At 47.2% G+C, this 16,042-nt stretch overlaps 1 protein-coding gene across 3 annotated transcripts in view; it reads right to left on the reverse strand.

Moving 5' to 3' along the window:
- Positions 1–16,042, reverse strand: part of AEBP1 (AE binding protein 1) — a 134,026-nt gene that overhangs the window by 34,363 nt on the left and 83,621 nt on the right. For all 3 annotated transcript variants that reach the window (XM_077469684.1, XM_077469683.1, XM_077469685.1), the window contains exon 7: positions 1,153–1,236. In XM_077469684.1, coding sequence (XP_077325810.1) covers positions 1,153–1,236 — 84 coding nt within the window. The remainder of the gene's footprint in view (positions 1–1,152; positions 1,237–16,042) is intronic.

Raw genomic sequence — 16,042 nt, forward strand, 5'->3', positions numbered from 1 at the left:
GTGAAGAACAGCATGAATTTTTACATTGCACTGTTACATATGGTTGCCTATAAGTCCTATAGGAGTGGCAACACTTTTGTATTCTAAGATCCAGGGAATAATGTTTGCCTTCTGGGAGATCAGGAAGAATTTTTTCCCCCCACTGGAGCAAATTGGACCATGGTTTATTGTTTTGTTTTTTTTGCCTTCTTCTTGAACAACTGTGGGTATAGGATTCAGTATATGGAGATATTTTTTTTATTGGTTGAACCAGAAGGACTTGTGCCTTTTTTCAACCTGACTATGTAACATAGCTTTTAAATAAGCCTTGAAGGGTGATGCAGTTTAATGGCATGTATTCTTTGGCACTAGGGCTGTTAAAGTAAGGCCGCGTACACACGCGCGGACTGTTCGCCCAACCTTGTCCGCTGAACAGTGTTTGGGCGGACAGTCCGCTCGTGTGTGGGGCTTCAGCGGACAGTTTCAGCGGACAGTTGGCCGAACAAGGTCTTACGGAAATTCCGAAAAACTGTCCGCTGAAACAAGGTTTCAGCGGACTGTTCGCTCGTGTGTAGGCTTGTTCGGCCAACTAAGTCTCGCGCATGCTCAGAAAGGATTTCCACGTCGGAAGGTTGCATTGCAGTGTATAGGACGTCGTATTTTTCGTCCCGTCGTACGTGCCGTTCACGTCATCGCGCACGGTTTCAGCAAACTGTTCGTCCGTCGTGTGTGGCCATGTCCGTCCATGCTAAGTTTGAGCGGACTGTTCGCTCAAACTGTTGGACGGACAAAGTTGGGCCAACAGTCCGCGCGTGTGTACGCGGCCTAAGTAGTGCTGTAAAGGCTGTCCAACCAGCTGTCTTGTACTGTGTCCTGAACCAGGCAGTACTGCTTAATTGCAGTGGAGGTTCAGCACTTAGTTGTGCTGTCTGGCATAGATGCCCAGACCACAAGACCAATTTAACAGAATTATAATATCTTGGCAGGGACAGCTATTCACTATTTAATTAAATTCTTAAATAGGAGTTTTTCCTTCAAATCTTCATTCTATCGTGAATGCAAAGATTTCACATGATCCTTGTCAAATAACAGGTTTTCTAAGAAGAGTATCCATAGGTCCTGCCACATTAGTGACAGCAAATTACATGATCCTTAATCAAACATGGTACTTACAGTCATCATAATTAAATCCTGGCTTGGGATACGGGTATTCTGGAGCTGGTAGGGCTGTTGTAGTTTTCACAATTTCAGGCTTCTCTAATGAGGAGGAAAAAGTAGTAAATGTAAATTAATTTTCCCTTTATTATATTTCTGATTGAAAAGAACTGATATAACCATCGACAACAAAAGTGATTATAGTTCATAAACACCTCATATGAACTTACAGTGCCTTGCAAAGTATTCACCCCCTTAGCATTTTTCGTGTTTTGTTGCCTCACAACCTGGAATTAACATGGATTGTTTGAGGATTTGCATCATTTAATTTAGAACATGCCCACAACTTTGAAGATTGAGATTTTTTTTGTTTTTTTATTGTGAAGCAAACAGCAAATAGGACAAAATAACTGAAAAAGTCAATGTGCATAACTATTCACCCCCCTAAAGTAAAAACTTTGTAGAGCCACCTTTTGCGGCCATCACAGCTCCAAGTCGCTTTGGATAGGTCTCTATGAGCCTGCCACATCTTACCTGCTCCAGCTCCTTCAAGTTGGATGGTTTCCTCCTGTGAACAGCAATTTTTAAGTCTGACCACATATTTTCTATTGGATTGAGGTCTGGGCTTTGGTTAGGCCATTCTGACACATTTACATGTTTCCCCTTAAAACACTCAAGTGTTGCTTTAGCAGTGTGTTTGGGGTACTTGTCCTGCTGGAAAGTGAACCTCCGTCCTAGCCTCAAAACACACACAGATTGGTACAGGTTTTGCTCAAGAATATCCCTGTATTTAGCACCATCCATCTTTCCCTCAACTCTGACCAGTTTCCCAGTCCCGACTACTGAAAAACATCCTCAGCGCATGATGCTGCCACCACCATGTTTCACTGTGGGGATGCTGTTCAGTGGTAGATGTGATGTGTTGGATTTGCCCCAGACATAGCATTTTCTTTGATGGCCAAAAAGTTAAATTTTTGTTTCATCAGACCAGAGGACCTTCCTCCATACATTTTGGGAGTCTCCCACATGCCTTTTCGCAAACTCAAAACGTGCCATTTTGTTTTTTGCTGAAAGTAATGGCTTTCTTCTGGCCACTCTGCCATAAAGCCCAAGTCTATGGAGCGTACGGCTTATGGTCGTCCTATGTACAGATACTCCAGTCTCTGCTGTGGAAATCTGCAGATCCTCCAGGGTTACATTAGGTCTCTGTTCCGCCTCTCTGATTAATGCCCTCCTTGCCTGGTCCATGAGTTTTGGTGTGCGGCCTTGGCAGGTTTGCCATGTTCTTTCCATTTGGTTATGATAGATTTGATGGTGCTCCTAGGGATCATCAAAAATTTGGATATTTTCTATAACCTAACCCTGACTTGTACTTCTTAACAACATTTTCCATTACTTGTTTGGAGAGTTCCTTGGTCTTCATGGCAGTGTTTGCTTAGTGGTGCCTCTTGCTTAGCTGTTGCAGCCTCTGGGGCCTTTCAAAAAAGGTGTATATGTAATGACAGATCATGTGATACTTATATTGCACACAGGTGGATGTCATTGCACTAATTATGTGACTTCTGAAGATAATTGGTTGTACCAGAGCTTTTTATGGGTTTCAAAGGGGGTGAATACATACGCACATGCCAATTATCAGTTTTTTATTTCTGAAAACTAGTTTTTTTTTTTTTTTGTTTTTTTTTTGTTTTTTTTCAAATATAAATTTTTATTAATTTCAAACAATGCCCAACATGGGCATGGACATAACATATAACATAGAAATGGGATACACAAAGGGGGAGGGGAGGGAAAGGGAAATACATATTAAATATATTACCGAAAGCAAGAGGAAGGTAGGTATACAGTACACACTTACATGGCATACTAATCATAGCTCTATGGAAGACCGAATTCAATCTGCCATCTGGTGATTACCGCTTATCCAAGCATAAAATCTCCATTACGAAGCCAGAAGTGTATCCAAGAGCCTAAGTCCGTTCAGTTCCCTCATCTCTTGCCCTCGTCAGAATCTCAGTACCCCGGCAAAAACCCAGTGCCAGAGGGGAGAGGCCATCGGGAATGGGGGAAAGGGACATTGAAGGGGAGATGATGAGGGAAAGGGAGGGAGGGGGGGGAAGAGAAAAAAAAAAAAAGGGGGAGAGAGGGGGGGGGGGAGAAATTCTGGTTGAATCAGGACTGCCCCGACCCATACGTAGTCTATAACGCTGACCATATTACACGGTCCTTAAGGATACTCCTTCGGATGAGAATATGAACTGGTGCCAGAGTGCCCATGTTTTCCTAAATTTTTCCTGCTGTTGCCTCCCCGTAAGCACCAGGTCTTCCAATTTACTAACGTCCTCCACCCTACGAATCCAGGACGCCACCGATGGAGGGGTCTGGCTTTTCCATTGGAGTGGTATACATGCTCTAGCAGCATTTACTAGGTGACATAGGATGGATTTTTTGTATCTTTTAGCGGACATGGTATTTACGTGCAGTAGGAAGAAAGCCGGGTCATTGGGGACATTGTATTCCGTAAACTTTTGAATCACGGTCCTGACCGTGGACCAAAAATGAGACAACTTCGAACATGACCAAAATATATGTAACAACGTGCCCTGCTCTTGTCCACATCTCCAACAAAGCGCAGAGACGCTCGGATAGAAGGAGTGTAGAGCCTGAGGGGTTAAGTACCATCTCGTTAGGAGTTTATAGTTAGTTTCCTGTATGTTCGTGCAGATGGTAGACTTTAGGGCCAATGTTAGAATACTTTGAGTCTGGCTCGGAGTAAATTTACAGTTCAGTTCCCCCTCCCATTTTGTCAGGAAGGTCAAATGGGCGTCGTCCACGGGTGTGATAAGAAGGTTGTACATTGTGGACAGTGTTCGCGGAAGCACCCCGGTACCAGAGCAGTATTCCTCAAAGTCGGTCAACGATTCGTCAAATCGCAGGGGGTTCTGGAGAGCCCTAAGAAAGTGTCTAAGTTGGACCGCGGTCCAAAAGGCTAGTTTATAGGGTCCCGATGTGTTACAGAGCGTCTCTATGGACGGCCAGTCCCCATGCGCCCGGAAGTGTCGTGCTTGTGTGCACTGTCTACTGGACATGGCCTGCAAAAGTTGGGTGTCTAGCCCTGGAGAGAATTGCGGGTTCCCTATAATAGGATATAGCGGAGAAGTAGGTGTGGACAGTGACTCTTTTGAGTATAGCTGTGATCCCACCCGGAGGGTCGTCCCCATCAGGGGATGCCTCTTCATATGGGCTGGGAGATGCTTATAACACCAGGCAGCTCCCCGTAGTGGCACCTGCGTCTGGGCCTGTTCCAGACGTATCCACAGCTTCAGATCTTGGTGTCGGCACCAGTCTATAATTCTACCGAGATGAACCGCTTGATAGTATTTCTTGACATCCGGAACGGCGAGGCCGCCATAGAGTTTGGGCATGGAGAGTAAAGTCCGGGCTAGTCTCGGTTTTCTATGTGCCCAAATAAAGCCGGTGAACAGAGCATGTACCTGTCTAAAAAACATCGTAGGGACCGAAATAGGAAGTGCTTGCAGCAAATATAAAAATTTGGGCAAGATGCACATCTTAAGAAGATTACACCTGCCAAACCAGGAGTGAAGGCCCTTACTCCAGGATTCTAATAGGGTCTCGGTTCTGGCCAGCAGGGGAGGGAAGTTAAGTTTAAAAATATGATTTAGGTTTGCAGGGATAAAGGTCCCTAGGTATGACAGAGCCGTGGATGTCCATTTAAAATTAAAGCTGGAACGGAGCCCCCGTATGGTCGCTTGCGGCAGTGCTACCCCCATGGCCTCCGATTTAGTGTAGTTAATTTTTAGATTGGAGATCTGCCCGTATTCCTCGAATTCCCTGAGGAGATTTGGTAGGGATATCACTGGATTGGAGAGGGAAAACAGCAGGTCGTCCGCATATGCAGAGACCTTGAACTGGGCATCACCCGCGACAATGCCGCGGATATCGGGGTTATTCCTAACTTTACATAGAAAGGGTTCTAAGGAGAGGGCAAAAAGGAGGGGTGACAACGGGCAGCCCTGCCTGGTTCCATTTGTAATTGGCAAGGGTTCCGACAGGATCCCATTCACCTTAATTTGTGCCGTTGGGGCAGCATATAATTGGGCTATCCACCTAGTCATTTTCTCACCTAAGCCTATATGGCGGAGGACAGTGAACATATACTCCCAGTTAACCCTATCAAAGGCTTTTTCTGCGTCTGTATTTAAGAAAACGGAAGGGGTCTGAGTCTGGTTCGCGATGTGGATCAAATTCAATACTTTAGTTGTGCTGTCTCTGGCCTCCCTAGTAGGGATGAACCCCACCTGATCTAAATGGACTAGGGATTGTAAGTGTCCGGCCAATCGGGTTGCTAATATTTTGGTGAATAATTTAAGGTCAGTGTTCAACAACGAGATCGGTCTGTAGCTACTACAGGCCATGGGGTCCTTGCCCTCCTTAGGAATGACCGCGATATGGGCTCGAGTGGTATCGGTGGCGAGGGTGGCTGTGTTCCCTATGTCATTAAAAAAGGTCACCATATGGGAGCTAAGGGTGGGGAATAGGGTCTTATAGTACGGGAGAGTAAAGCCATCCGGTCCAGGAGCCCTCCCGGGTTTAGCCGTTTTAAGCGCCAACTCCAACTCTTCCGAAGTTATTGGGGCTTCTAACTCGGCTACGCCGTCAGGTGATAATGTAGGGATCTGGCTGGAAGCTACATACGCCTCCATCAGAGGTCGTCCTCCCGGTGGGGATGGTAGGTTGTAGAGGGTATGGTAAAAGGTTTTGAATTCATCCGCTATCTGATGCGGGAGGCCGACATTCACATTCGCCGCCGACCTAATTTGGGGGACATAGGTCCGCGTCTTAATGTCCTTGACCGCCCGCGCCAGAATACGTCCGCACTTATTTCCGGATTCATAGGCTACCAATCTGCATTTTTGTAACGCTGCCTTGGCCTTGTAGCCAAGGAGGTCATTAACCTGGCTCCTAAGAGAGGAAAGTTCAGCCTCCACGGATGGATCCAGGGAGGCTTTGTGTTGCAGCTCCAAAACCTGGAGTTTGGCCAGGAGCGAGTCCAATTGTTTCCCGGTTGCCTTCTTAATGCGCGAACCGTGTTTAATCAGAACACCTCGAATAACTGTTTTGTGTGCTTCCCATACCGCCCCCGGAGAGGAGTCAGCCGTTGTGTTTGTCTGAAAATAGAAAGTAAGTTCCCTATTCACCTCTTCCAGTATCTCCGGTTTCTGTAACAAACTTTCATTAAGACGCCAGAAGCGTGCCCTCCGTGATGAATCGGCGGACAGCTTGTAGGTCAATATAGTGGGGGCATGGTCCGACCATGTCCTTTGACCTATAGAGGAGGCCTGAACCGCATGCAGTTGTCTATGGGGTATTAGAAAAAAATCTATTCTCGTGTATATTCTATGGGGAGGGGAATAGAACGTATAGTCCCGTTCACCCGGGTGTTGTAAGCGCCAGATATCTACCAGTTGTGACTCATGGAGACACTTGGTGATACGTTTACGGGCACTAATAGGTAAGGAGGACGAACCCGCCGAAGTGTCCACGTGAGGGGCCAGAGGCATGTTCCAGTCCCCCCCCAGTAACAGTTGGCCCTCCTGAAAGTCAGTCAATTTAGTCAAAACACGTCGCACAAACGCGTCCTGGCCTTCGTTTGGGGCATAGACATTCGCTAGCGTCAACCGCACATCTCCCACTAGACCTTTAAGAAAGACATAACGCCCTTCCGGGTCTATCCTAGAATCCGTAAGAGTCCAGGGCACTTTACAGGAGATGAGGATGGAGGCTCCCCGGGATTTCGTCTTATTAGTGGAGTGGTATGTCAAAGGAAAGAATCTGTTCTTAAGAACTGGCAACCTATCCTCTTTAAAGTGAGTTTCCTGGATATAGGCGATATCAACTTTTGCTCTTTTCAAGTCGTGCATCAACATACGGCGTTTCTCTGGAGTGTTAAGACCTTTCGCATTCAAGGAGTATAGAGTTAGGCTGTCCATCCTCAACCAGAGAGGGAAGAAAAAAAAAAAAAAAGGGGGGGGGGGGGGAAGGGGTTGGAAGGGAAGGTCTGAACAACGGGGGATAAGGGAAGGTTAGAAACTAAAGACAAGCCAGATGCTTGTTTGGCAAGTCTCTACCAGAAAAGGCAGAGAGCGTGCCGGCCTAAGTGGGGAAGCGACCTGGAACAGCCAAGGAGGGGAGCCCCCGCCCCCCCCGACCTCCCGGAGCCCTTGGAGATGTATGGGCATGGGCCGTCAGTATCCGCAAGCCCCCCCCATCCCATCCCCCCGACCCCAAAACGGGGTGGCAGGGGGAGGAGGGAAGGCAAACGGCAGGAGCCGCCCACTCCGCCCCAGAAACAACCGACCATGCCCCCCCATCCCAGGGGTCACACAGCCGAGACCAACCGGGTCTATGTCATCAGAAAACATGGAGGACCACCGCAAATTTCCCACCTCTAGCCCCACAGTGAAAAATCCCCCGTTCCAGCAACCGAGAAGTCCCCTCTCGGTCTCTCAGCAGGCACGGGGGGGGATAATTTGCAGCGGCGTGGCAGGTACCAGGCGCAACGCACCCGCATCTGCACTCACCACCCCGCTCAGCTGGGCTTACTGCCTGGCGACCAATCCCCCCCAGTCATATATAGAGCAGTATCAGGTACATTCAGGGTTATAAATATGCGGAATCAGAACCCAACAGAAATCCATAAAAAACAGAGGCAAAACATAGAGGAAATCAATATAACATTAGGCATGTATCAGTAACAATCAGTTAACCAGGGGAACACCCCAGCCAAAACATCCCCGTCCCCCACCAGCCGGGGGGGGGGGCAGCCACCCCACCCGGAAGGAGGAGGGGGACCAAAAATGCCCCCCCCACCACCCCAGGAGGGCCGCCCCCCCCCCAAGGCAAGAGAGGGGGAACCCGCACCCCCGGCACCCCGCATGAACAGACACAAAGTCGGGGCAACCCCCATAGTACATCAGCAGGTCCAGTATCCGGAATGTCACCTCAGTTGGACGCAGCCCGACAGTCCCTCCAAGGCGCCGGAGGCAGTGAGGGGGCAACATCCCACGGTCAGGGGGGGGCCCCACGAGGCAATCCACAGAGCACAAGGGGAGAGGGGCTCCCCCCCAGGGGCCCCGGTCCTCCAGGGAGGCGGAGCGGGGGGCGGATGGGGCAGGGGCGATCCACGGCACCCCGCCCTCTCGTGACGGGCAGCTATCCGTAGATAGTGGTATCACCCTGCCATCTAAGAAAAAGTGTTGAGGAAAGTCTGGAGCCAGCCCCCACCCCCCCCCCCCAGCAATCAAACATAGTCAGGACTCCAATGCATCCATGCCGGTATAAATGAAACCATCTGTGGGAAAAGTAGACTGGGCTCAAGGGGGACCGAGCACTATCCTGGCAAGGCTAACACCCGTAGCGAGGGTCCGGTCCGCAACCTAGAGGGAGAATCCCTCACAACTCACGTGTCCCCTCCGGAGTAGCCGCCCGCGACCTCCGGCGCTGCCTCTGAGATCTCGGCTGGATGCCTCCCCGCGTAGGGTGCGAGCCTGAATGCCCCCCCAATGGAGGCAGAAACGCCAGCCAGTTCTGCACTCTGATGGGCTCAATGTCCAGAAAGGCGAATAAAGCTGGCAGGTCCCGCGGCGTCCGGAGATGAAACGACCTTTGATCCCTCCGGAATATAACCGACAGCGGATATCCCCAGCGGTAGGTAGCACCTCTCCGGCGGGCCTCTTCTAGCACCGGACGGAGCACGGCTCTCCTCTGTAGAGTGGCTCTAGATACATCAGGAAGAACCTTGACCGTTGCGCCGTCAAAATCCGTCTCTCCCGCCTCCCATGCTCTGCGAATAATCAATTCCTTATGCGAGTAGTGGTGGAGGCGGCAAATGACATCTCTCGGTCTGCTGGAATCCTGTGACTTCGGACCTAGCGCACGGTGTATCCGATCGAATTCCAGGGTCGGGGGTAGGGGATCACCCGGGAGTGCGCGGAAGATAGCAGTGGCAGAGGCCGCGAGGTCCTCCGGTCCGGTCGCTTCTGGAAGACCACGCAGACGGAGGTTGTTCCGCCTGCTCCTGTCCTCCATCTCTTCCTGGTGCAGCTGGAGCATCGTCGCGGCGTCGATATGGGCATCTTGCAGGCGTTCCAGCGCGCTGACTCTGGTCTCTAGGTCTGCTGCAGTGGCCTCCCCCGCCGCCAGCCTAACAGTCACTGAGCCCAGTTCCTCTCGCACTTCCTGCATGTCCTTGCAGTGCTGTGTCTCGAGGCGGCCGATGAGGGACTCTATGTCAGTCTTTGTGGGGAGAGCCCTGAGAAGCGCCCACATCTCGGTCATACCCTCGGGCTCCAGGGAGCCCGCCCGCGGGGCTCCCGATCCCGATTGCAAAGCAGGGGGGATATCAGTAAGAGAATCCGACTCCACGGAGGCCGCTGGAGACGCCGGCTGACTCCGCCGATCAGCCCCGCCCACTCCACGCGGGTCCGCCATTGTAGATGCAGCGGGGGGGTCTGGGATCGCCGCAGAAATTGGTCAAGGGAGCCTCCTGAGTCCCGCAGTCTCACTTGTCCGATCCTTCCCCCCGTTCTCCGCTTCTTAGCTGGCATGCCTCGATCAAAGTTAGTAGGTTAGAGCATGGTAGGCTCCGGTGTTCAGGAGGAGGACGGGAGCTCGAAGCAAAAGCGTCCTCACTCAGCCATGTCCAGGCCACGCCCCCTGAAAACTAGTTTTATGTATATATTTTTCTAATTTTACTTCACAAACTTAGACTGTTGTGTTCTGATCCATCACATATAATTCAGATTAAAAAAAAACATTGAACTAAAGGCTGTAATGTAACAAAATAGGTAAAAAGCAAATGGGGGTGAATACTTTTGCAAGGCAATGTAAATGGGAATGTGAGTATTGGCAGGTTAACATTCAATCAGGACATCTTCTAAAGTCTTTGGAAATATTGAAGTAGAATTTTAGCTAGAAACATTTTTTTTTCAGTTTGTGTGTGGAAGGGTTAGAACCTTTGTCAAGTTTTCATTCCCCAGCTAAGGGAATTTCAATTCACTTTCTGTGTGGTCACTCACCAGCATGTGAGAAAATCCCTGGAACAGGGACACACTAGTAATAAACATTTTTTAATGTAGTGTATGGGAAGTCCAAAACTTCTTTGGACAAGGCATGTCCAAAGACTTTAGATGTCCTGATTGAATGTTAACCTGCCAATACTCACATTCCCATCTACAGTAATCATAAGAACATTTAAACAGGTGCAGAATACTAAATGGAACATTTCCTCTTCAGATCAGATCATTTTTTTAGGAATATTAATACAAGACAAATAACAGGCCCTACAATGACGGAATTGGAAAACATTGCCTACCCTTAGGTAATTTCTACCTCAAAAAGGTTCTAACACACAATAATACTAAATCATACATAATACATAATAATACATTAAATCATGATCCTGCAACAGTCATTGTCCCAGTCCCAGATCTTCCATGCTAAAATCTAGGCGACTCCTAAGACTGGATGAATAGAGGGTCCCCCAATGACCGCTCTTCTCCTAATAGGTGCCCTGAGCTTTGCTACAGCATAAAGCCAATGGAAATGTATGTATAGACCTTTACAGGTTAGTTCTTTTTTGTTTCAGTTTTCTGCTGGGGAGGTGTCAGCTCTATGGGGACACAGAAATGTTTCACGCCCAGATAGAAGTTAATGCTTCCCACTATCAAAAAAAAAAACGTGGCTGGAGATAAGCTTGACATGCTCAGATTGCTCCATCAGCGCAATTGTTATGGATCTCTCTAGTAAGGCTGTTTCCAAGGCATGGGGGTGGGAATAAAGTTTGATGCAATGAGGCCAGCTTCATGGAATGCTCAGCCACTTCAAAATCAGACATAAAACAGTTGTTTCCCACAAAATACTGTACAAATATGACATAGATGTAATTGAACTTAAGCAGAGCCTGGCTTTTTTCCCACTTAAGATATCAACTGAAAACTTCAAAGTAACCATTTATAAGCCCAAAATACGCTTCTCTGAATGAATAACAAAACTGCTGTATCATCGTACACCACTGGGTAACGAACCCACAACAGACAGGATGTGGAAACTGTAATAACATTTGCCATATCTTTACATACCATGGTTACAGTCGCTGAGATTCATCACCCCATACTCGCAGACATTAAAACGGGTGTCCATCCCTCACATTTCCTGAACTATAAGACCCCTTTCACACTGGGGCGTTTTTCAGGCGTTTTTCATGCGCTTTAGTGTTAAAAAAAGCGCCTGAAAGAAGCTGCAACTGCAATCCCAATGTAAAAGCCCGAGTGCTTTCACACCGAGATCCCTTTCCCACTGGGGCGATTTTCAGGCGCTTTAGCGTTAAAAAAAAGCGCCTGAAAGAAGCTGCAACTGCAATCCCAATGTAAAAGCCCGAGTGCTTTCGCACTAAGGTGCTGCGCTGGCAGGGCATCAAAAAAAGTCCTGCAAGCAGCTTCTTTGCAGCGCTTTTGGAGCGGTGAATACAACGCTCCTAAAGCGCCCCTTCCCATTGAAATCAATGGGAAACGCCTGTAAAACGCCTGAAAAACGCTATTGGCAGCAGCGTTTTGTGGGCGCTTTTAACCCTTCATTTGGCCACTAGCAGGGGTTAAAAGCGCCCCAATAACGCTCTAAAAACGCTGGTAAAGCGCTGCTAGTTTAAGCGGCGCTTTACGAGCATTTTTTGGGCGCTGACATTGTGAAAGGGCTCTTAAAGCACTTGGGCTTTCACATTGGGACTGCAGATGAGGCTTCTTTCAAGCGCTTTACAGTCGCTTTTTTTAACGCTAAAGCGCCTGAAAAACGCCTGAAAAACGCCCCAGTGTGAAAGGGGTCTAAAGAGTTTTCTGACTTTTCTCAACATTTCCAGCACCCTCTTCCCCCTACTCTTCTGTTAAATTAACATACAAATGCCCAGAGTTGGCCAAAAGAGTGAACAAAATAAAGGAAACTATGATTTGTAAATGTTGTGACTTGGAGCTGTCCTGGTCCGTGTACACATTATGGTAAATACAGCCCTGATTCCAACATGCACTTCTAGCCAGTGACTGTAGAGTGACTACTTAAAGTATATGCCCAGAAGCAACCTCCATAACATAGCCCTAAAATCTCCATAACATAGCCCTGTATAGCAGGGCTTCCCTTAGTAAACGTGCCAGTACCAGGCACCCGAACACTGGGAAAGGACTGGCCTTGATGATGACAGTGCTGAATCCTTGGACAGGTAAGTGTCCTTTTTTTTATTTTTAAATTCAGCAGCTACAGTATTTGTAGCTTATGACTTTTAATTTTTCTCAGACTGAAGATCCTCTTTAATAACTTACAATTTCTGTGTATTTGTACTTATTACATTTATAGTCCTGATATTACCAAAAAAAATAAAAAATGATGGCAAGGTTATCATATGCCTTGCATAAACCCTGTAAAAACAATGACCCACACTAGAAATTTGACACTTATGATATTTTCCAATAGATTTAAAGCCCAACTCCAAGTGAAAATTCTCCCTTGCCGTAGGGCTGCCCCCACAATGCAAGGGTTAAATGTTGGTTTAGGCCTAGGGGACAGATTAAGTATTTTGTTTACTCAATGCTCTGCTCCTGCAACAGATCCAGCAGTGGACTGTCTCGGTGTCCTGACATCTAATGCAGGGTAGCAAAACTGATTTTCCCATCCCGCCTAGACCAAAATGAATCCTTGTAGCACAGGCGCAGCCCTGCTTTCCCTGAAGTTCAGCTTTAATACTTCTGAACTTGCATCTCTGCTTCTCTCGTATACCGTTGCACATTTATGGAAGACCAGACCACTTCCTTGCAATCGTTCCTGTCAGTCCATTGATTGCTAGATTTTGGTACGTTCATAGTTAGAACAAGAACCCGACTTCCAGGAGCAGCCATCAATGTGCAACTTACATATATTTGTAAATGTTTGCCATGGAGACTTTTGTTTGTCTCTTTGGAAGAAGACTTTCAACTGGGACTTTTTAACTTATGACGTTTCCTCCGACCAACACCGCATTTCCTTCTTTTTGCTCTGTAGACCTCTTTTTCATTTTAACCATGCAAACGTTGGTTACATAAGTAAATCTGGGCCAACATACTTCATGTGCCAGGGCTGACTTCCAGGCTCACATTAAATTTAGTTGACATGTAATTTGGTGATTTATACAAATCGCTGTAAACAATTAGAAAGCTCTCCAGGCGTACGAGGTCTTAAAACCGACCAGCAGGGGGAAGGAGGGTTAACTAAAAATCATGGGACCTGAGAGACTTTGTCTATACAGCCTCAGTAAAGTCCAAATAAAAGCTGCAATCCTCACAGTACTTGACTTTTAAATAACTGACCGGTGTTTTGAGTGCTGGTGACTGTATCTTCAGTCTTACATTAAGTCTTCAATCTTATTTTCAGTGAACCATATACCAAAAAGCACAGTTCATTCATGGCATCAGGACCCCCCACCCCCATACAAAATATCCACCTAGTGAAAAACCTGTGGGAAAAAAAAATACACTTATCCTACCCCTGGATTCTGCCCACAGCATCTTGGCAAGGATGACGTGTTAATCCTTCCAGTGAGATCCTGGGAATGATAAGGATCCCTAATCTTATGGACTATAACTAGATATTCAATTCTGATTAAGGCCTCTTTCACACTACCGATCTGTTCTGAACAGATGCTCCATAGAGGTCTATGGAGCGTCGGATGTCAGTGGCGACATGTCTGCTGACATCCGACCCACTCTGATCCAAAAAAGTGTGACGGAGGAAATATCTACTTTTCCATCCGTCATCGGATGACAACTGACACTGCGGTCCATCGTCATCCGATCTCCCATAGGGGAGAGCAGCGCTCTTTCAGGTCCGTCCCTCCACTGTGTGCAGAGACGGACCTGTCATCTTCCTGCTCAGTGGGGATCGACGGAGCGATCCCCGCTGAGCAAGCGGATATCTGCCCCGTGTGAAAGGACCCTAAAGCCTAAAGCCCCATAAACACAGATCAGATTTTCTGCTGATTGTTTCCTTCAGATTTACCAAAACCATGTAGTGCAAGGGCCTGCCTGATTGCATACCAATTGAAACTCCTAAGGTTTGACCTCATGTTATATGGTTTTGGTAAATCTGAAGGAAAGAATCAGCAGAAAATCTGATAGTGTGTATGGGGTTTAAGCCCTTGTACACACAGTAGGAAATTCCGACGGAAAATGTCCGATCGGACCATGTTGTCGGATAATCCGACCGTGTGTGGGATGCATCGGACTTTTTCCGTCGGAATGTCCGACCAACAAAGTTTGAGAGCTGGATATAAAATTTTCCGACAACATGGTCCGATCGGATTTTGTCCTATCATTTGTAGAGAATTCCGATCAGACAAAGTGCTACGCATGCTCAGATCAAATTACGAGACAAAAGCTATTGGCTACTAGCCGCAACGTAGTCCCGTCGCAATGAACAAACATCATCACGTTCTGAATGATCTGATTTTCCGACAACTTTGTCCGAATGTGTGTATGCAACACCAGTTACGGACAAAATCTGTTGGAAAAAATCTGACGGATTTTGTTTTCGGAATGTCTGACCGTGTGTACAAGGGCTTAGAGTTACAGTTTCTCTTTACGGTTATCTCACTACATAACCATAACCGATCACTACCAATCCCCTCCATTTTCCTCCTGCAGCCACTGAAAGCCTGCTTCTCCTCTTGTCCTGCAGGTATTCAGCGGCTGCAGAAGGAAAATGGAGGGGATTGGTTCCTCTATATGCTGCCCCAGCCACCCCTCCTATCCAGGTCCTGCTGCCCCTGGGCCCCTGGGCCCCTGTGTACTTTCCTGCCACCCTCTCCTCTCCTGCAGGTCTGCCATCTTCTCCCCTCCCCTCTCGCTCTGGCTGATGAAGGGGAGGCTTTTAGGATGGAGAGTGGGGAAGGGGCTCAGTAAATCTTTCAATTAAGGGCCCCTACCTTTTCTGAATGGAAAGAGTCTGTGTTTACTTTGCTTCAGATTGTGAATGAATGGGAAAATCTGCAAAGAGCTATACCTGTCCATTTATTCTGTGTATCTGAGGCTGCAGAGATAAAAGGTGAAACATCAGAGGTCTGTTTAGACACTAACGGGGGCTTCGAAAAAATGTTAAAAAATAATTTTTAAAAATTGCCCAAAAAATATAGTGAAATGGTATATATATATATTTTTTTTTTATTTTTTTTTTTAAACTATTGACACCTGTGGCGGAACTACCAGGGTCACAAAAGTCACAGGTTCCGGCATTCTGCCACTGTGGGGGGGGGGGGCAAGACAGCAAGAAGGGGGCTCACTGCAGGATTGTAGTAGTAAAGGGCCCCTAGATCAGTGGGAAGGGCCCCGCCGGGGGTCAGGGGTGTCCTTCATGTTTTCTTGCACCATGGCCTTGAAGGTTCTAGTTATGCCACTGATTTGTAACAGAAAAAGCTAAATTATAAGAATTGTCATTACATTTTGGTAGATGTAACTGAACAATAGATTCATCTTATCAGGATATTTGATTCTTCTTAAAAAAAATAAAAAATTAGCAATAGCAGCAATCCGACTGTACTGGGCCCCTATGCTGCTAGGCTCCATACAAACTGCATGGCCTGCTATAGATGTAGTCATTCTTGTGGAATATGTTTAGATTTTGCATCCAGAGACAGCCCAGCCTCAGACATGCTTTGAGGAGTGGAAAGTCTTTCTAATTTATGAGTTAAGGGGTTTATTTTGGCAAGTGGAAATGGAATAAAAATTAATGTATGAATGGGAGTGATGATAAATAGCTGTCTGGCTAACACCCTTGTAAACAAATGTTTCAAATGTTACTCAAAATAGTGTAACAT

This window comes from Lithobates pipiens, unplaced genomic scaffold (genome assembly GCF_037356315.1).
Source record: "Lithobates pipiens isolate NorthernLeopardFrog02 unplaced genomic scaffold, aLitPip1_a1.2 Scaffold_8, whole genome shotgun sequence".
Taxonomy (NCBI): Eukaryota; Metazoa; Chordata; class Amphibia; order Anura; family Ranidae; genus Lithobates; species Lithobates pipiens.